The sequence below is a fragment of the Ovis aries genome, chromosome 2 (genome assembly GCF_016772045.2).
Source record: "Ovis aries strain OAR_USU_Benz2616 breed Rambouillet chromosome 2, ARS-UI_Ramb_v3.0, whole genome shotgun sequence".
NCBI lineage: Eukaryota > Metazoa > Chordata > Mammalia > Artiodactyla > Bovidae > Ovis > Ovis aries.
The window spans coordinates 60,508,907-60,530,706 of NC_056055.1; the positions used below are offsets into that span (position 1 = coordinate 60,508,907).

The 21,800-nt window shown below is 42.5% G+C and overlaps 1 protein-coding gene across 5 annotated transcripts in view; it reads right to left on the reverse strand.

The window, feature by feature from the left end:
* PCSK5 (proprotein convertase subtilisin/kexin type 5) overlaps positions 1-21,800 on the reverse strand; it is a 507,422-nt gene that overhangs the window by 98,877 nt on the left and 386,745 nt on the right. For all 5 annotated transcript variants that reach the window (XM_060409352.1, XM_042243336.2, XM_042243335.2 and 2 more), the window contains one exon: positions 5,588-5,690. In XM_060409352.1, the coding sequence (XP_060265335.1) occupies positions 5,588-5,690 (103 nt within the window). The remainder of the gene's footprint in view (positions 1-5,587; positions 5,691-21,800) is intronic.

Consider the following 21,800-nt stretch of genomic DNA (forward strand, 5'->3'; position numbering starts at 1 on the left):
CAGAGGCTTTGGAGAAAGTATCTTTCTTTAGTTATCAGTGTGCCCACACTTTGCAAGGAAATGTCAAGTCCAAGGGCTCTTGAAGCAGCACTATCCTATAGTTTAGGTGCTACTTATAAACTTGACCTACACGTATGGCAAGTAATCAATGAACTCTGGTTTTGAGTGTCATTTTTGCTAGTGTTTCCTGGTGTATAGGGTACCACAGTCTCTATTTTCTGACCATGTTTGCCATCACCTACAAGGACACCACAGATAAGTTAGTATGTGGGCTTCTAAAACCTTTGGTTTTATACACATGCAATATATATATCATAATGTCATGGTTAATATTTTCAAAGTTTTCTTTCTTCTTTCCCTTGCAAAGTAATCCCATGTGATGAAGTAAATTGTATCCAAGAATTTTGCTCAGAAAAAAAAAAAACACAATGTCTAAGATTTTGCTCAGAAAAAAATACACAATGTCTAAGTGCAAGTCAGATGAGTAATGTGGATGGATGAAGTGAGCTGGGGAGCTCCACCCCCAGAGTTTCGGATTCAGTCGTTCCTCGGGGGAGAGAGCCAAGAATCTGCATTTTTGACAAGTTCTTGGATCGTGTTCATGGTGCTGGTCTAGGGAATTTACTTTGAAAACTTCTCAGCGGTGGTCTAGGTTATTGGGGAACTTGCTAAATGACTCCTACCTAAGTCATACAGGTGGTGCAAACCAGGGTCTCAGAGATCTTGCTTCCAGCAGTAGTTACTGTGTCAGTCGTGAAGGTGGCTGAGTAGTAGCACACACATGCTCCCCCGAGGGCGTGATGCTTGTATCCACATCCGGGAGAGCTGAAGGCCTGAAAACACTGCTAGGAGTTCTTCCTCTCTCCACCCAGAATGATATCACAACTCGTTCCTGGGGTGGCATTGGTTTGTCAAACTTCTTCTGTTTCCATAGCTAGAATCAGCCCTACATGGAGGACTGGCATTTCAGTCCTGGGTTTGAAGGAAACTGTGGTGGGGACAAGGCATCCTGAGTATGTGTTGCTTGGAATCGTCTACCTCATCCCTGAAAGTCTGTGTCATTTGCATCTACTTGGAAATAGAATGGAATTCAGGCCAACCACACAAGAAGGCCGCCTTGTTCTTGGATCCTCAGCCCCTCAGGTTCTGGTCACCCTACCCAGCACAATGGTGTGAATAATACTTTTGGCCCACTGCAGGGTGTGGAGTCCCAGCCCTAAAAAAGACGTGCATACACATCTGGCTGTCCAAGTCAGAAGAGATCTCCTGCACCACGACCTGTAATGGGAAGACTGTGCTCTTAGGCCAGACATTCAGCTGATGGCACTAATGCTAGCTGGGAAATCCTGACCCCACCCTGGCTCCGGTCTCTGAGCTAGAGGATTTGTCAAGGAATAATTTGGATGTGGCTAGTTAAAAAAAAAAAAAAAGAAACATGAAAGAAACCTCCCTTTATGAAAAAACTGTGTAAAAGCTTTCTGAGGTTTTTAAACAAGTGAACTACTTTGTTCTTCACTAAGAAGGAGAATGGGGCATGTTTATTTGTGAAGGTTCATTTTCTTGCTAAATTGAGAAAAAGATGGAAAGTACATCATCATTTTACTCTTTGTGGGAAGAGATGACAGATTGGTTTTGGGGGCAATTATTTCTCTTGAGAGAGTGATCTAATACTGCCAATGGTTGGAACCTTTTAAAACCATTCAGAAACTTGAGTGGGTGTGGCAGTGAATCAAAGGGTGTAGTGGTGCCATGTTTACACAGGGGAAGGGCTGTCTATATTTACTCGAGAGCCTGAGTTTAAGACAGTACTAAGCAAATAATTGTGCCTTAAGCCACCTCCCTCTATCCCTACCTTGAAGAAAGCACAAGTGACCTACTCAGTTTTTGTAAGAACATAATTCTTTATAAAGATTGAATGATAAGGAAAGTAGTTGTGCTTGAGTGAAGGACTGAATTACATCATCTCCTGCAAACTCCCCTACCCCAACTTCCTTAAGAAAAATTGTTAAGGAACTTGAAGAAAAAGCCCATCTCAAGTGACACAGATTCCCACAGATACCAACAGATCTTCCCTAGTGGGGGGAAAGAGATCATCTTAGTCTGGGCTTCATGGGGCCGATGAAACTTTTCTTTAAAGCCAACTCCAGCCATCTCTGGGACACCAGTCATCCAGTTTGTGGATTTCTGAGACACCCAAGCAAGCTCATCTGTACTGGGGAAGCCCTACGGTCCCCAGGTCACACGTGCTCTTGGCCTTTTCATTAGCAGTGAACCATTCTGAGTCCAGCGGGCCTCATGGAAAGGAAGAAGGTGGTAAAACCAAATGTTTGAAGAGCTGCCAGAGGTGAAGTTCTCAACATTGGCACTAAATGTTCCAGAGACCCCAGTGTGTGTGTGTGTGTGTGTGTGTGTGTGTGTGTGTGTGTAGAAAAGATGCAAGTTAGGGTTAGCTGGACCTCCGTGTTGACTGTTGGTTTGCCTAACTAAAACCGTCACAAGAATATTTACTGTAATTTCTTGGCAGTGTAACAGAATGAAATCTGACAAAAGGTTTTTTTCCCCCTGAATTATGGAAACAGATCAAATAAAATGTTTGAGGGTGGGTCAGAAAACTTTTACATGTTTTTAATTAGTTCATGGACTCTGCAATTCCTTCAGGACTGGGTTGGGAAATTATCTTGGGCAGTGAAGACCATGACATTATAGAGCGATTGAACTGGCCAGAAAGTTCATTCAGATTTTCCGTAAGATGTTATGGAAAAACCCCAACAAACATTTTGGCCAACCTGGGACATGTTATATAGCAGTGACAAAGACTGTACCCCAAGTTTTTAATTATCTCGAAGGAGCAAAATAAACCCAAAGGTTTGTAGAAAATGTAATGGCAACCCAGTCCAGTATTCTTGCCTGGGAAATCCCATGGACAGAGGATCCTGGGGAGCTGTATATGGTCCATGGGGTCACAAAAGTCGGACTCAACAAGTGACTAAACCACCACCACCACCACCAAAGGGAAAACTAGAAGATAAAGAAAGGGCTTTTCAATTTCCTGGAAAGCAACTTCAGAGTTAAATTATTTTTTTAATTTTTATTATGGAAAAACTTAAACATGTAAAATAAATAAGACATAACAGAAACTGCCCCTCACCCAGGTTCTTTCAGCTTCACCAATTATCAGCACACGAGCTGATAATTGTTTCATCTACATTCCCACTGATTTACTTCTCTCTCATATTAAGAAAACTTCTAAGTTAACGTTTTTTTCCCAGATAAAAACTCCTTTAGGGATGACCTTTATTCTGTCAGTGCTAGAGATCCTCCGAAAGCATAAGAATAGAAAGAAACTCAGAGGGCCCAGTAGCCCTGTTTGTCCTGTTTGCCCCGCCTTTCTGCTACCCCATGTCCATTTTCTGCCATCCTCTGACCTGCTGTGCCCACTAGTGCCCACTAGAGACTGCATTCCTAAGCTCACTTTCCTTACTTGTAAGTGGTATTTCCCTTTGGGATTCAGATGCTTCAGACAAGGAAAGGAAACACCAGCAGGAGATCTGAGGATGGGAGGAGAGAGGTTATGGTAATTATTCCTTGTGGAGCCACAACTCAGGTTCCTCCTTGCCTGTTTCTGGAGTGGTTATGTCCCCTCCAGCTCCAGTTTCTATCAAGCCTCTTTTCTTCTAAGGCTACAAGTTTTGCTTCAGGCCTAGGGTGTAAAAGCTGTCCCAGTGTTCTGGTCCCTGAGTGCATCAGCCCTTGACTTTGACCCACCACCCCCAAGTCACCTATCTAAAAAAATTTTTCATTGACCTTGCACCTAACTCAAAACTGGACATAAAGCAGGTGCTGAAGATTGCCTTGAATAGACCTGATTCCAGTCAAGGAAATACTTTGGAGAACACCTAAAGAAAATAGCTTGCTGCCCTTTTGAGAACAAACAAGTCAATGACTCTATCTTTCAAAATAGTTTCTGAGATCTACACACTTGCTTTTCTATCTTCAAAAGCTAAACCATGGGCTGCTGAAGCCAGACTATCCAAATGGCCCAGGAGACCTCTGATCTTCTTGTACCAATGAACTTAGATTTTTTTAAATGGCCATTGATGGTAGTTGAACTTTTTCTCACTTCTGGTGAGCCTGGGGCAGTCATGACTTCTGCAGGGTACACTGGATGATGGTAGCTGCCTTATTAAACAAATACTAACAAGTTCCCTTGGTTCAAAGATGTTCAAACATGGTGTAGGGTTTGATTTTGATATGGCGAGGACTTAAAGGAGAAACAGAGAAACAAAATGTATTTTCAAAATGGTGTCTGTGTCTAATAATATCCCTTGAAGCTGACTTAACACAAATTCAAGAGGCATAGGTTTCTTAAAGAGACACTTGGCAAATGTTATCACAGCATTAAGAATTCCTAGGAAGACCCTTCTTTTGTTTCCTTCTTTTCCTCCTTCCCTCCTTTATTTCTTCCTTTCTTTTTTCTTTCTTTTCCTCCCTCCCTCCCTCCCTCCTCCTTTCCTTTTCTCCCTCCCTCCCTCTTTCTTTTCTTCTTTCTGAGGGAGCTATTTGGAGAGCCAAGCTCATGATGTTAGTTATATACTTTATCAGGTTTGGTAAAACTTCTATTTATTGATTTATTACTGTGTGCTGATCACTAGAGAATAAAGAGACAAATACACAACAGTTCCTGCTCAGGGTATTAGAGTCCAGACAAAGAATTAGATGAAATGACTCTCGTGCATGGCAGAGGGGATGTCCATGCTAGAGATTTAATTGCCACTGGGGCAGCCTCATTATATTGATCTTGGGAGAGACCCTGCTTCCTTTGCATTTATCAGAGCAGTGATGAGACCAACAAATATTACACACTAGAATTTATTAATAGAGGAATATTGATTAAAAAAATACAGTGTGCTCCCAACTCTCTTCACTAGAGATTCTCAGTGACTAGCAAAGATGCTTGTCCCATTCAGAGATTTGCTATTTTCCTCATTCATTCAGTTACCAAACATTGACTGAGTGCCTACTAGTCTCTTAGCACTGTGATAGATAATGGAGGTACAAAGATGAGCATTTTAAGGGGCTTACAGTCTAACAAATAGATTTGTGAATCAGTGTCTTAAAATGTCACAAGTGCAATCATGGAAGTTTGTACAGAGTATAGGGGACATAAAGGTGAGGTTTAATTCTATTGGAAAGAGGTAACGAATGCTTTCATAGAACAGTTCACCCTTGAATTGACTCTAGAAAAGTGAGTAGATATTTTATCAGCAGATGGAGATGATGGTTGAAGGATGGGTATGCAGGAAGGGATGAGATTCTAGGCATCAAAGCCACCACCACCTTCATTGATGGGAAGGCTTATCTAGTGTCTAGGGAACCTATTCTTATGGTGGTTATGGGGTACCATGGCAAGAGGATGCAACAGAGGTGAGCTGTGGCCAGACCACGGTGGTTTTCTATGTCAGGGGAAGGAAGCTGATTCTTTTTTTTTGTATGCCCAAGGGGTGCCTCCAGGTGGTAAGTACCTCTTCTCTTCATCCTGCCTCTCATGAGCTTGCAACCCCAGGAGATACTGAGGAAGGTCACTCACCTTGTGGCAGGGCAGCCTGTGCAGTCTTCCTGGGTTGGTCCTCGGCACTGGGCACAAGAGGCTTCGCAGATCTGGCAGTGGCCGTGCTCATCGATGTATTCTCCTGGGGAACAAAATCTAGTTGTTTATCTTATTTCTACTTGAGAGCAGCCAGTTCCCTCTGTGGCTGTGAAAAAACAGTGGAGACAATTCAGAGAGAAGAGACCTTGAATGGCTCAGCAACCAGTCCTGAATCCTGACCTTATGTTGCTGTTGTTCAGTTGTTAAGTCATGTCTGACTCTTTGCAGCCCTGTGAACTGCACCATGCCAGGCTTCCCTGTCCTTCACTATCTCCCTGAGTTTGCTCAAACTCATGTCCATTGAGTCAGTGATGCCATCCAACCATCTCATCCTCTGTTGTCCCCTTCTCCTCTTGCCTTCTATCTTTCCCAGTATCAGAGTCTTTCCCAATGAGTCAGCTCTTTGCATCAGGTGGCCAAAGTATTGGAGCTTCAACTTCAGCACCAGTCCTTCCAATGAATATTCAGAGTTGATTTCCTTTATAGTTACAACTGTTACTCTCCCAAGGGTCCCAGAAATTAGAACGTCAGAAAGTTACAAGGCAGTGACATAATTCTGAATCTAGTCAACATGTGTTACAGATGTGTTATATAAGCGTTATATGTGTTATTTAAGTAGAAAGAGGCTGAGGGGGGCTGTCCCACAGGACACTGAGTTCCTACTAACTTTCCTGTTAAAACCTAAGGGCTCCTGGCCCACAGAGACCCCAGGTATAATCCTGGTTGAGGTCAAGCCACAGGTGTGGCCTGCCCTGATCTTGTCCCACTGCTCCAGGGTGAGGGGTTGATTCTGATTACTAGTCAGAAATACCAATTGAATCTTGGCTGACATTGGACAGATGTTAGTTGCATCTCACCCTGAGAGAGTAACAATAAGAAGATAGCCAGAGAAGTTCATCTTTCCCAAAGAAAAACCCACATGAGGCCTTCCCACGTGAACGTTCCATGTTTCACAAACCTGGGGACATTTAAAAATTTTTTCACATGGCAAAGGCAGTGGAGAGAAGCCAGCCTTATTGCTGGTGATAATCCGATAATGGGTCTCCATTCATTGAATTCAACCCTTTATTCACTCTACAGTGTCATTGTCTTAAAAAGAAAAAAAAAGTGAAAAAAATGTCTCAGTCAGATCCGAAGACCCACTTTGTATGATGTGGAAACTGATTACACCCAGGAAATATAGTTTCAGATTTCAGTCAAGTCACAACCTTCACTTGCCCCCCTACCTCACCTCAGCCCTGTAAGCCTGTTGAATGTTGTCGGTTTGAGATCCATCCAGCCAGAAGAGGGATGGGGCAAGACTTGCCCCTGGTTAAGTCAAATGGTCTAACTCAAACTCCAAGGTTCACAGCCTGGTTTATTGCAGTTGCCTTGCAAAAAGCCCTGCAAACTTGAACCTTACTGATGAGGAGTGGAGTGAAGTCCACCCCTCTGCCTTTCCCCATAGCTTTATTGAACTAGCAGAGGTGGGTAAGGCAGACCTTACCTGCATAAATCTTCCACTTGCTAGCACTAAACCACAGAAGTGAAAATGAAGAGGCAGCTAGAATTTGCCTTTACATAGCAGAAAAAGCCTTTCACAGAGACTAAGTCTATTGGTTTTGGTAATTAATGGGGAAGAATATATACTCAGAGCAGAGCAAGAATCTAACAGTGGCCCACCCTGCATATCTTGGATTCTTTTCTTCATTGCCGGGATGCAATGTGGACCAGACAAGTGTAATTTTTAGAATGGGACTGTGGTTCTTAGCTCAGGAGTGATTCCCAGAAGTCCTAGCCCTTAGAGAGTGAGGAACCAGAGGGGCCGAAGAATGCAGAGGTTGTTCACTGCGCTTTCCCAAATCATCTAGTTGAGGCGGAAAACCTCCCCTCCCCCCAGGTTCATCTCACCAAGCCAGGCACTCTGGTGTGGGCAGCCTCTGCCTCTGTAGGGAGCACCCTTTACTAATTCACTCAAAGGTCTTAGAGGACTAGTTGTACTTTTGGTAATCAGCATCCTGAGGCAGAAAAAGCTGGGATTTCTGTTTAGTAGGAGTGTTGGTTTCAAGATGGGACTGTCTCACTCAATTACAATACAGGCATTGTATTTCTGCAGCCTTCTTTTTATTTATTCAGACTCCCCCATTCCCCCTCTTTGTTATTGCCCCTGCTGAAATCTCTTCTATTTTTGCTGAGGGAGGCACAGTCAGTTGAGCAGTGTGATTTTCAGCCCAGGCATCAGCAGGATAAAGAGCAGAGGAGGACCCAGGGTGGACCAGGTAGGAAGAAGCAGATCATGCCTACATGGCCAATGAAAATGATCTGTGTTTACAGAGTTCGATGACAGCTATGTGTCTTTCAAAAGATGTGTGCTGAGTGAAACAGGAATGAGAGACAGTCACAGAGACTCCTAAACCCAAAGAAAGTGTATTCTAGAGAAATGTAGGATCATGAAGAACACAGCTCACTCATTCATTCATTCCATGGATATTTTTTGAACTTCTGTGTGCCAGGTACTCAGTGAGATTTAGATACACAAAATTTAAAAGGCCCTTTTCTTGGGTTTGCAAAGATTTTTGGGTAGAATGATTTGTAAAGAGATAGTTATAATACAAATGCTGGCCACATGCCTTTGACTTTTTGCACAGTCTAGTTTAAGGTCTTAAACAAAAAAGCAAGGGCATATGCTAGACTCTGCTAGACCTAGAGGCCAAGACCGTCCCTGTGCCTTAGCACCCATGCCTGTAGGAACTGACACAGTGATGTGGGTCTCCCAGCTCCTAGTATCCATCTACCTTAACCTCCATGACATATCAGAGGCAATGCTAGGGTAGGATTTTAAACTAAATACACCTTGCTCTGCTAAATCGAATGCTACTTAGCTGGTTCTGAGAGTTGTCCCATATCTATACCCAGAATCTCCTTTGTAATTACAGGTGATGCATGGCTAGGTCAAGCAAGGGTTATCCAGTTATTACTGTGAAAATTTAAAATTCTTCTCTGTATCTGATTTGCCTCTTCTTTGGCTTCCGTAAGCCAGTAGGTGGCACTGACAGCTTGGACTTGTACTTCTTGATCTGCTCACCTATTATGGCCTCTGTTGGTGTTCAGAGAATGCCAACTTAGATATAATCATCACTTGGAATTGCCCCCATCTCGAGTGAGATTTTAAGTACACACAGCAAACACAACCTTCTTATGCCCCACTATGAATCTAGCTTACCCTAGGTGGAGCCCTAGGCTGCTTGGTCATCTTTTTCATTCATCCATCTAGTTCCCTCTTGCATTCCTTATTTGGACTAGGCCAACCTTCCCAAGACCCAAGTCCCACCCATTTTATCCTCACTGTTTCTCAGAATGTGACATCACTACCTAATTTGCTGTTAAGATACTGAGTATCCTCGGCATCTTTTTTTTTTCTTTTTCAATGTCAAAATTCCTGTGTTATTGACTGTTCACTTGTTCCCTGTCTTTGAAGAAGTTAATTTTTTTTTTTCCTGGCCATTGTCAACTCTCCCTCTAATGCTCTTAGTCCTTCCTCAGAGTATTTCCCCACCAGTCTTTCTTTAGTGTTTTCTTTACATCTTCATCCTCTGATCTGTAAAAGTTCTCCCCAACCTAAAACCAACCTTCCCAAGCATTTTTCTTCCCTAATAAGTGACTCTTCAAGCCTTTTCCCTCCTACCATTTAGAAGCTAAATGGAGAAAACCTCATAACCCAGAAGCTTATGTAAGAGAGTCAGCGTAGGACAGCTAAACTGTTCATCTCTCTCCTGTCTGCACGCCTCTTAACTTGAGAGCAAGTTCTGGCTTTAGAACAGATGAGAAGAGAGGAACCTGCCCCATTTTTCATATTTATGTAGATGTCCGATTAGTTACATAAACTACTACCCCCAGCCCTTGGAGGCACAAAAGTTCCACTGCACATTTGAAACAAACAAATAAAAAAAAACCCAGATTCCAACAATGTAGTCACTTTTTTTTTTTTTTTTTGGTTGTTGGAACAATAAATTCTTGTCATCTGTCTTCATTGCACAATGAAGCTGAATGTTTATGACAGGCGTGATATACAAAATTCTTAGGAAAATCACTTTTAGCACAGACTTCAGGGGTCAGTATTTTTGTTCTCCACCTCATCCTATAAGCTCTTCCTTCTGGTGTCTTCATTCATTATTATCATGTCCAAATTATCTTTCTTCTATCATCAAAAAAATTTTCACTTTCCTTTTAGTTTCTTTCTCATCGTCTAATAATTCAAAGGACACTGAGACAGTGGGGTCTCCTGGTTGGGAATGATGTCTCTGAAGACACAGCTTAAAAATTAATATTTGTAAAAGAGGCTTAGTCTGCCTGTCCTACCTCTTGATGACATTACAGAATGTGTTTGTTTCAACAAGTCTAAGTTATAAATAAACTTTATGAAATCATCCAGAATAGGTGAACATTGATTACCTCCTCCACAGATACTAAATTTGGTCGAGACTCACATGACAATATTTTTTAGGCTTACATGGTCCAGAAGAGCTTCATGTCTCCTGTGGAAATGCTGTGCTTTCTTTTGTACCTTGTAATATTTCTTTAATGATTAGAGCCAAATTTATTGTAATATTTAAGCAAATATATAAATTCAGTAAATTAATAAACATATAAGTAGATTATAATGTGAGTTTAAAACAACTTTTTATCAAGGGTGATTAATTAGGGAAAATCAGGAGGGACATTGGATAAGAAATGAGTCATTTGGGTTTTGATCCAGTTATTTCAGTGAGCAAACTTCAGTTCAGTTCAGTTCAGTCACTCAGTCGTGTCTGACTCTTTTTGTCCCCATGAACCGCAGTACGCCAGGCCTCCCTGTCCATCACCAACTCCCGGAGTCCACCCAAACCCATGTCCATTGTGTTGGTGATACCATCCAACCATCTCATCCTCTTTCTTCCCCTTCTCCTCCTGCCCTCAATCTTTCCCAGCATCAGGGTCTCTTCAAATGAGTCAGCTCTCCACATCAGGTGGCCAAAGTATTGGAGTTTCAGTTTCAACATCAGTCCCTCCAATGAACACCCAGGACTGATCTCCTTTAGGATGGACTGGTTGGATCTCTTTGCAGTCCAAGGGACTCTCAAGAGTCTTCTCCAACACCACAGTTCAAAAGCAACAATTCTTCTGCGCTCAGCTTTCTTTCTTGGGGTACCTGAATTATCTGTAGACCTCTGTTTAAGTGCCTTAGCACTCAGACACCAGAAACCATAGAATGTGACCTTCCTGAATGTCTCTACAACCAGAAGTGCTAATCAAATAATACTATTTCTCTGCAGGGATGTCAATAACTAGTTTTCAACTTAAGATACCACTGTGAAGATAGTTTTCATGAAAAAATCTATATTATTGCATTTCACCAGCTTAAATAAATATGCTCAGTAATACTTTCAACTAGTTGTAAGTTATATACTAATGAAATAGTTCAGGTTTTAAGGACTCGTTAAGTGTAGAGTTTACAGCAAGACTCAAAATATGAGGCCATCAACTGAGACTGTAATATCTTCACTTAAAAGTCTACACACTTATTCATCCTTAAAAAGGAAGGAAATTTCTTATACATGCTACAACATGGATGAACCTTGAAGACATATGCTAAGTGAAATAAATCGGTCACAAAAGGACAAATATCACATGATTCCATTTATATGAGGTACTTAGAGTCGTCAGCTTCAGAGGAACAGAAAGTAAAAGGGAAGTTGCCAGGAGCTGGGGAAATACAATGGGGGAGTTAACTGCCTAAAGGGTATAGAATTTCAGCTGGGGAATATGAAAAAGTTCTTGTGATGTATCCTTGGTGGTAAGGGTTGCACTACAGTGGGAATAGTAATTAATGCTGTAGGTCTGTACATTAATAATGGTTAAAAAGGTAAATTTTATTTAAAAAATTTTTATTTTGTATTGGGGCATAGCCAATTAACAATGCTGTGATAGTTTCAGGTGAACAGTGAAGGGACTCAGCCATACAGATACATGTATCCATTCTCCCTGAAACCTCCCTCCTGTCCAGGCTGCCACATAACGTTGAGCAGAGTTCCCTGTGCTATACAGTAGGTCTTTGTTGGTTATTAAAATGATAAATTTTATATTATGTACATTTTGCCACACACACGAAGTCTACACAAACAGTTTATTTCTTAGCAGGGCAATACTTAATTTTAACCAAAATCTCAGGATTATCAGCCTGTGGAGACACATTTGAAAAGCACCAACCATCTTGGAGAGAGAGTTTGTTCCACTGAGTGTTGGGAGACCCCTTATACTAATGGAGGTAAGTGAGGAAGTGGAGAAAGCTGGCAGCTGGCACACTGTCTCCTTTCCATTAGGATTCACAAAGATAGAGTGAGCATCAAGCGACTCAAAGGAGAAGTGTTTCCACAGCCTGGAGGTGTCTGGGGCTCCTGCTGCTCTCTCCTGTCCTGCCAATGAGTCCCCCTTTTACTCCCCCATAGGCTTTTCTAAGTGATGAAACTTATCTTTGGTGACCTCATTGCATTTTCATTCTCAGGCACTAGTGTTCTTCTGTGTGGTTTGTGCAGATGCTCTGAAAGGCTAGTCTGGCACCCACCCCCCACATATCCTGGCGCTCCTGCAAAAAGGACAGATCATAAAATGTGGATCCAACACATTGCAAATGTTTAGTTTCCTTCAACCTGCATGCTGAATGAAGAGTAAGGAATCAAGCATTGATCCTTTGAGTTTTTCCACTGTTGTTGTTTAGACCCTGACCACAGCCTTCTTAAAGAAAAATGTATCCAGTGTATGCACCCCAGTGTTCATTGCAGCACTATTCACAATAGCAGGACATGGAAGCAACCTAAGTGTCCATCAACAGAGGAATGGATAAAGAAGATACATATATACAATGGAATATTACTCAGCCATGAAAAGGAATGACAATCGTTTCATTTGCAGAGACATGGATAGACCTAAAGACTGTCATACAGAGTGAAATCAGAAGGGAAAAAAACAAGTATCACATAATATCACTTATGTGTAAAATCTAGAAAAATGATACAGATGAACTTGTTTGCAAAGCAGAAATAGAGACACAAATGTAGAGAAAAAATATCCAGATACCAAGTGGGGAAGGGGATGGATGGGATGAATTAGGAAATTGGGATTGACGCGTATACACTGCTTTGTATTATATAAAATAGATAACTAGTGAGAACCTAAAAAAAATGTATCCAGTGTGAAGTCTTGGCCAACATACCTGAATAGAGTGGTGATGTAGCAATCACACAAACTCCCATTCTCTGATACCTACCATGTTAGAAATAGTGTTCTAAGCCAATAATGTTTAAGCCAAACAACAGTCTGTTTTATAAATGAGAAACTGAGGCTCAGAGAATTAAAAAATTCATTCAACTAGGTCAGTCACAGTGTTGGGTTGTGACCCAGATGTGTCTGAGCCCATGCTCTTTCTGCAAGATTTCCCTGGTACAAACTCATTTCCACTTTTGGAGTTCCAAGTAGCTTTGCTATTTATGAAGAGAAAGAACAGAGCACATGCCTGCTCTAAACCACTTGATGAGGTAAGGGTATCAAAAAGGAATTCACTATGTAAACAAATGAACTTTGAGCAGGCATGGTGCACTAAGCAGATTTACTCAGTGATTGAATATACCCTCCACATTTATTTTCTCTGATACGATGGCCACCATTTATTAAAAGACAATTCTGTTTATTGGATAGAGATCTTACAAACAGCTTATTCTCTCTACTAGGATAGAAGCTTTTAAGGGAAACCCCCAGTTTTTTTTTTAATGAATAAAATAATTGATTGGAGCTCTGCAAAGGGGTTTTTCTATACTTTACTGCTGTCCAAAACCAAAATAAACTACTTCCTAAGAAATAGCTTACAATCAGAATTATAGTAACCTCTCTCTGGTCCCTCAATTTATATGAAAATTTAGTATAGATGGACTGGTGTCTATATATCTTTTTCTCAATTAAGATAATTTTACACTGCCTTTATGTTAGTGAAAAATCACTCTTAAGTCTTAGTTAGGGAAGTTGAAATTAAAAAGACACTGAACAGTTGATTTTAGAATTAGGCACAAGAGAACGCAAGAGGTATGAGTGTGATTATTATCTGTAATTAAACAAAATAAATGTACAGCGCCTATTGTTAAATCTGTGGATGAGGGAAACTGTGAGCACTTTCCCGCAAGCAGGGTTTAGTGGGTAGGAGCCATTTTTTTCGCCCATTGGAGGTGTACAAACCGTGGTGATGCTATCTGCTCTCCTGTAAGTGAACCTAGACTCACTGCAGGTTCTTCTGGGCACTCCATCCCTCTCTTCCTCAGAGGTAAGGTTTTACCCCTAGTGCTCAGTGTTCCCACCATTTGTACCAGAGAGACCACTCATGGAGAAACCGTACAGATTCTGATATGTTCCTGGTAAGAGGTTATGTGAGGTTCAATACCCAGTGCTGGAAGTAAGTGACCATAATTTGGGAGAATGACTTGTTTACCCTTTGGAAAACATAGCTGATTACCTGAGGCAGGTCACGCTTGGGTGACGCTTATTGAGGCAATGAGTGACTTGAAAGGAGAGGTTGTTGACTAGAGCTTCCTATAAGCCAGTGAGTGATCATGGGTGCTATGAGGCCTTAAGGACTGTACCATTTCCCTGCACTTCAGACCTGATGAAGATGGCAGATGAAACTAGCAGGGTTGTGGCCCATAGAGCCTTCCCAACACTTTTGAACTAAACAAAGGTCCTAGCCCATGAATTGGTTGAACCCAAAGTCTTTTCCAAGGATCTTAATACAATCTAAGTGTTTTCTGTGATGGTGGGAGTCCTGAACACAAGCATAAGACGAGACTTGTTATCATCCACTGTCTTTGCTATAGTGACCCAGAGAGCCTCCCTAAATAACTGCTTTTATTGGTTGTTGGTTATTTTATTGGTTAAAAGACTTGCTCCTTTTTTTTTTTTTTAACGTAAGTTGGTGCAGCCATTGTGGAAAACAGTATGGAGGTTTCTCAAAAAACTGAAAAATAGGACTACCGTATGACCCTGCAATTTTACTCCTGAGTACCTATCCAAAAACCTCCCCCAAATGCCAATGTGAATAGATAATGCAGCCCAATGTTCATAGCAACATTGTTTACAATTGCCAAGATATGGAAGTAACCTAAGTGTCCATCAACAGATGATTGGATACATGGTATATATAGGTGCGTGTATAAAACACTACTACTATTCCATAAAAAAGAATAAAATTTTACCATTTTCAACAACATGGATGGACCAGGAGGTTATTATACTAAGTGAAATAAGTCAGACAGAAAGACAAGTACTGTATGATATCTCTTGTATGTAGAATCTAAACTAGTGAATATAACAAAAAAGAAACAGACTCATGGATACAGAGAACAAACTAGTGGTTACCAATGGAAGCGGGAGGGGCAGTACAGTGTTGGCAGAGTGGGTGTTACAAAGTACTGGATGCAAGATAGGCTCAAGGATGCATTTTACAACATGGGGACTATAGCCAATATTTTGTAATAGCTGTAAATGCAAAGTCACCTTTAAAAATTATATAAAAATTTTTAAAAAATTAAAAAATAAAATGAACATAAAAGCCCAAACCCATGCTCTTAAGCCCATCAAGGCACCACTACTGTCCCTTCCTCAACGCCAGTGCCCCTGGGAAGGAACATCCTCAAATTATCCTTCTAATCTTGCTCTGCAGTAACACATCCAAAGTACCGTCTTTGTCTTTCCTCTTCCTCTCTTAATCTTTCCTCTCCCTTCCTTAATCTTTCCTTTTCCTTCCTTAATCTTTCCTTTCCCTTCCTTAGTCTTTCTTCAAGCCCTGCCTGCTAACCTAAGTTGCAGACTAATTGCTAATTAAGAGAAAGAGAAGCTCCTGGAAAGAGAAGGAAGTTGCCTTCCAAGGCCTAGGGCTCCATCTGCACCTGAGCTGGTAATTGACAACTTAGTCTTTCATTGGGTCATCATTAACTCTCCCCATCCTTGGGCAGGGGATGCTGCCTTCTAAGAGATGGTTTGGTTTGCCTAGTGACGTGTCTGAGTGGAGCATGGCACCCAGAACACCTCAGTCCCTTAGTGACCAGGGAAACATTTGATGAGTCAGGCTGTGATATGTTTTGTTGACAGTAACCAGATTGTGCTTTTGAAAAGACTCAAGTGTGGAAATAAGACAGGGAACCAAAGTCTGCATTGTGCCTACAGTGGAGTGCCAGCGTAGGAGGAAGAATTGTCTTGGGTAATGCACAAATTTCAGAGTTATCCCCACCACCTGGGTTTGATTTTGGCTTCCTTCTCCAGCTGCCTGACATTAATCAAGTCACATATTTCCCTGACATTCCTCTTCTGTGTACTGTGTATTGTGGATAATATTTTCTTTCTTACAGAATGTGGTGGGGATCAGATGAGAAAACGGACCTGAAAGTGCCTTGCATAGTGGATAAAAGAATGGTAGCTGCAGTTATCATGTACTCTGGTGTGTTATCTCATTAAACCTCAAATTAATAAGGTGGGGTGAAGTGAAAGTATTAGTTGCTCGGTTGTGTCCGACTCTTTGCGACCCTGCCTGGCTCCTCTGTCCATGGCATTCTCCAGGGAAGAACACTGGAGTAGGTAGCCACTCTTTTCTCCAGGGGATCTTCTTGACCCAGAGATTGAACTCGAGTCTGCATTGCAGGCACATTCTTTACCATGTATGAGCCAGGGCAGGAGCTATCAACTTAATTGGGAATTTAAGCATTGAAATGTTAGCTCTCTGACCATCAGTCATATATCCTGGTCTCACTTAGATCCCAAATTGTGCCTTCTTCACTACCCTTGAGGGGACTTGAACATATTGCCTGCATAGGCCCGTGGCAATGAGGCAACTGAAATTAGCAACCTGTATATGGAGAACAATCCCATCTCAAAGCAATTCAGCTGCAAGACACAACTTGCACACCTCACGTACCTCATGCAGGCAAGGTCATCTTCATACATAATTAGCAGCCCCTTGGAGCCAGCTTCCCTCTATCAGAGCAGGCAGCTTTCCCTGCATTTAGCTGTGGAAACTTCTGAGGCTGTGACTATGCCCTTTTCAGGCTGCTGAGATAGAAGTTCGGGAAGGCACATGAGGCTTTTTCCAAGCAGAGTCTCACTGAGTCAGGCACAGAGCGTGGAATTCTGCACCGCATGCTGGGGTGGGCACTGCAGTTGGACAGCTGGGACAGGCCCTAGCTTCTTTCCTTGGCTGTCATTGGGACAGATTACAGTGTTCCCTCTCTGTCTCAGTGACGCTGGCACACATAAGCAGACGACAGTGGAAGTGGGGGCGGTGTTGTAGGTTGTGTGTGTTGTGTGCTCCGTGTGTGGCCAGGGGGATGGGTGGGGGAGTTCGTGTTGTGAGGCAAGGGGCCTCAGACTCCCTGGGTGTCAGAAGGAAGAGTCTCAGGTGCGTCCCTGCCCACCAGCCTCCTTCTGCATGGTTTGTGTCTGATTAGAGCTTTAGCCTCTGCCCAGAGCATGGGATCCAGGAGTAGGAGCTCACTTGGCACCACCGTAGAATGCTCTGGCCTCCCTGTCCACTCTTCAGGATTCCTCTCTTTCCCATTGAGCCCCTGGATGACTGTGCGCTGGCCTTTCCTCACTGAGAGAGAGAGGCTGGAACAGGTGAAGTGCTTATATGAGCTGGAACCAGCTGTCCTAGCTGTGAATCCCAGGGCTCTCTCCTGTGTAAACTTGCACAGTGCTGGAACTTCTCCTCCCCTGGGCCTGACTGCCATTCTTCACAGCCAAGCCCACCTCAAAGCAGACCCTTAGCGTCTCCCCGGGGGCCACTGCATCTTCCTGTTTTACTTACATCACTGTCCTGGCTAGGGGAGGGGCTCTTCAGCATCACTGTGGGGGAACAGACCCCATAGTGGGTCCTGGGCCCTCTGGGACCAGCCCCTGCCTTCAGGTCTGCAGCCAGCAGCAGAGAGGTGGGGCTCGTCATCCAGGACTCCTAGAAGCCTGGCGCTCCCTATAAACTCCCTGAGATCCCCACAGGCAGAGCTGATGAGTCAGGCTCTCCTCCCCTTCCCAAACTCCCTCTGGCAGCTGTCTGACCTGCTTTGACTCCTTTTTGCTTTCAAGGCTGCTCTTGATATTCATCTTAACCAGATTTTACACGGTGCAATGTGCCTGAGGCCCCTAGTCCTCCCAGAGCAGGAGAGGGCTGGTTCCTCTCTCTGCCGCTCACTGTTCGCCAAAATGGGCAGGGATGGGCTGTGGAAGAGCTTCCTGTGGGCTCGGGAACTTGATCAGTCTTTATGCAATCGTTGAGTGTAATTTAGGTTGTAATTTCCTAAAGATGAATTTGTAAGAGTCCAGCATTTTCTATGGGATAAATACAAGTGCTTACTACGGTAGCACGAATGATGGGCAGGCAGAACTGTTAAGAGGAGCAGAGACAGGAGAAGGATGTCATGTGTGTTTGGGGGATTAGAAGTCCAGGTCCTGGATCAGATATAAGGGGACCTTTTCTGGGATAGCTGCTGGGTGCTTTCTCGATGGTTCCACATTTAATTCTCAGAGCCAACTTGTAGAGGTAAGCACTGCTCTCATTTTGAAGATGAGGAAACTGAGGCTCAGGAAATTTAATCTGTCGAAGATCACTGAGTTAGTGATAATCCAAATAGCTCACACTTACTCACTGATGGCCGAATGCTTGGAATTGTCCTGAGCACTTGGCATGTATTAAATCAGTCCTTATAATAACCCCACGGGGAAAGGAGAACTCTGTACAGCTGGTATTTTGTTTTTTAAAAATGATCCTCATTTTTCTGTTGAGAAAGTTGAGGCAATGAGATATGAAGTGACCTGTTACAGTCACTGAGCTGGTGGCAGAGCTGGGACTTAAATCCAAGAGGTTAGATTCCAAACTCTGCTTCTTTAATCCTGGTTTTCCAGCACTCCTTTCCCCAGAAGATAGTGGAGATGGTATTTAACCCAGGCCCTGCTCACTTCTCATGTGCCTCTTCCACAATACTGGAAATTCGAATAACTGGTCGGGGGTTTGTGTGTGTTTGTATGGGGATAAGTTCACAATATGTAATCCTAGGCACCTCAGTTGTGCAACGTGCACTATTCTTTTTTTTAATTTTTAAATTGGAGTATAATTGCTTTTCACTATTGTGTCCATTTCTGCTGTACAATAGCATGAATGAGCTACGCTGCTGCTGCTGTTTAGTTGCTAAATTGTGTAGAATCAAGTGTTCAAAACTTAATGGTTGCCCAGGGCATCTGGTTCTCATTGTACCCTTCCCTGAAGACAGGGCCATTTCTTGTTTACTTTTGGGTCCTCGTAGCTTTACTGCATGAGTAGAAGATAGGTCCTAGACTTGTTTTGTGTTTTGGGGGGAGAAATTCGATAAATATTTGTTTGTTGTACTGAAATCAGTGACTTGGGCCTGAAAAATATGGGGGAAATGGAGCATATTTCAGGAGGGGAACACTTAGAAAGCAAAGGATTGGGAGACTGGATGAGGCATGATGTCTCTGTGACTCAGGAAAATGTTTGGATTGACTGAAGCTAAAACTGAGTTTGGATAGAGGATACAGACCATGGAACATCAGACAGAGGTGTATCAAATGGGTGTGGTTGGCCAAAGTGAGCTGTGGAAGATCTAGCAATAGTGTCACTGATGAGAATAAATTTGGTGGATGATCACCCTGTTCAGGGGAGACTGACTGAACTGGAGGGCGCGGTCTGAAAAGTCAGCTCTGCAGTTGCTTCAGAAGTCCTGGAATGAGGGAGTTGGAGCTATTTGCAACCCAAATCATGATGATAAGGTGGTTCGAGAACACAGAGTCGCAGGCTCTCAGGGAGAGGGAGATTTTGGAGCTTTTCTACTCTCACTACTCCCCCTCCCTTAGGGATCAGGGTTAATCGTCTCAATGGTTTCCAGTCCAATGACTGCCCAGTGTTTGAATGAAAAGGAAAAGGTAGAACTCTTTCTCCTCCATTTTTGGAAAATCCTGTCAGAAATGTCTTTGTAGTTAGTAGGCCAAAATGGCTTCTGAGTAAATTTCACATATTGGTCATTTCCAAAAACATATTTATGAGAAGAGTGAAAAGAATCAGATTTGAGTCCAAGACTCAGGCACATGTAGCTTTGAGTAAATCAGGTAATTGCTGAGCTTTAGTTACTTCTGTGACAGTGGGGTTAAAACATATCCTGCCTGGTTCTCTGTTTTATTTGGAGGATCAAGTGATATGCCTTGTGACAGTGTTTTGGAAACTTTAAAATGCCTTATAAAGAAGGGGAAGATATGATGATTAATGCTCCACAGGAGGGAATACAGTAGTTTAGTGACAGACAAAGCTGGATTCATATTCTGACTCTGCCGCTTTCTAGCTGTGGGATCTGGGCTCTACTTCTAACCTCATTTCCATAGCTGCAAAATGGAATACAAATAGCCCTACTGTATAGAGTTGTTGTGACAACTATTTGATAAAGGACTCTAAAGCACTTAGCACGGAGTCTGCCTGACATATAATAAGCATTGAATAAATACAATTACTGATTATTGATAAATGATGGCTCCAGCACACAGGAGATGAGCTGAGAACAAGAAATCAAATCCATGGACTTGAACTTTAGGGATTAAAGAAGTGGTGGTAGCATTGATAGGGCCTGAGAATGTGAGGGAAGCTGGTTGGGATGAACTGGCAGATGTTTTGAAAATGCACAACTCCCGGGATGGTGCTGTGTGTTTATACAGATGCCCCAGGCAGGATTTTGACAGTGGTTGTTTTCTGGGTCTGCTCAACATTGAGCATCTGTGTTCCCTATCCGACACATGTATAACAAGAGTTGATGCAGTAAAATATAGTGCAGGCGTTCACAGCCCATTCTGCCAAGAGCCATGCCATAAGCAATCAGGAGCTCAGTGCATTATTACCAGATAGAGTGTCATGTTTAGATGCCAAGATATGAAAGAAATGTCATCACCTACATATTCCGGTGGAGGGGCCATCCTGTTCTTGGCCGGATGGTTGTTTGGCAGAAAAGTCAAACATCTGTAGACATTCAAATATAAAACCCATGAAGAAGGAAGGTCAGTTGTTACAAAGGGCTCTTATCATAGTGATTTCAGATGCTTACCTGTGTTTCATGCCCATCCTATAACATGCTTTTCAATCAGTGACGAGTCTCAGGTAAGTGAACTAGCATTAGTAGGTTAAAGGCGCATCACACTAGCAGAAGCTATGCTTGTGGAAGGTGCAGTGAGCAGTGTCCTTATAATCAAGGCTAATCAATCTGGCTAAGTACCTGGGAAGGGGAGAGCATGAGTTTGATATTATTTGTGTTCAGGAGAGCGAGCTGTTTGAAAAGTATATCTCTCTCAAGAAAGTTTCATCAGTTAACTATCAGGCAAGCTGATATTCACTTAGGAGATTCCTTTTTTACAGATGAAAAAGCTGAATATAAGAGTTACACAGTTTGCCCAAAATCACTCAATTTGCCTGTTGCGTGTCCATATTCAGCTATGCTGAGGGGAAAAGAAATAATCATTTGGGAAAACTGTAGAGAGAAATAAAGTCAAAGCAATACCCAGAGATGACAGAAGCCGTGCTTTTTCTTGGTTGGCAAAGGACTTGATACCAGAAGGCTGTTGATAGTGACATACAACTTAGTTCACATATTAAAATTCTAGAGCTCCATGGGGTCACAAAGAGTTGAACACGACTCATTGACTAAACAATGAAACTTGTCAAAACATTTTGGTAAATAATCTATTTGGAGTCAGGAATGCCAAAAAGTCACCTGGTATTAGATAGCTCTGTGGAAATGTATGCATTCATTCATTTAACATAATTTTTGATCACCTACTCCATGCCAGGCATGCTTCCAGTGATTTGAGACACAGTGGTGGGCTAGACACAAGTCTCTTCCCTGGTTCAAACACAGGAGTTAGGGAGTAAACCACAAGTACAATGAGCTAGTAAACTTTGTCTAATTAGAAGCTAATCAATGCTACAGGGAAAACAAGGCAAATAGGGCAAGCAAATTGGGGAGTGCTGGCAAGGGATGCAGGTTGCAAATGGAATATAATGAGATCCAGAAACAACAGCTATAGAACCCAAGATGTGAGTGTAGGCATTAAACTGGAG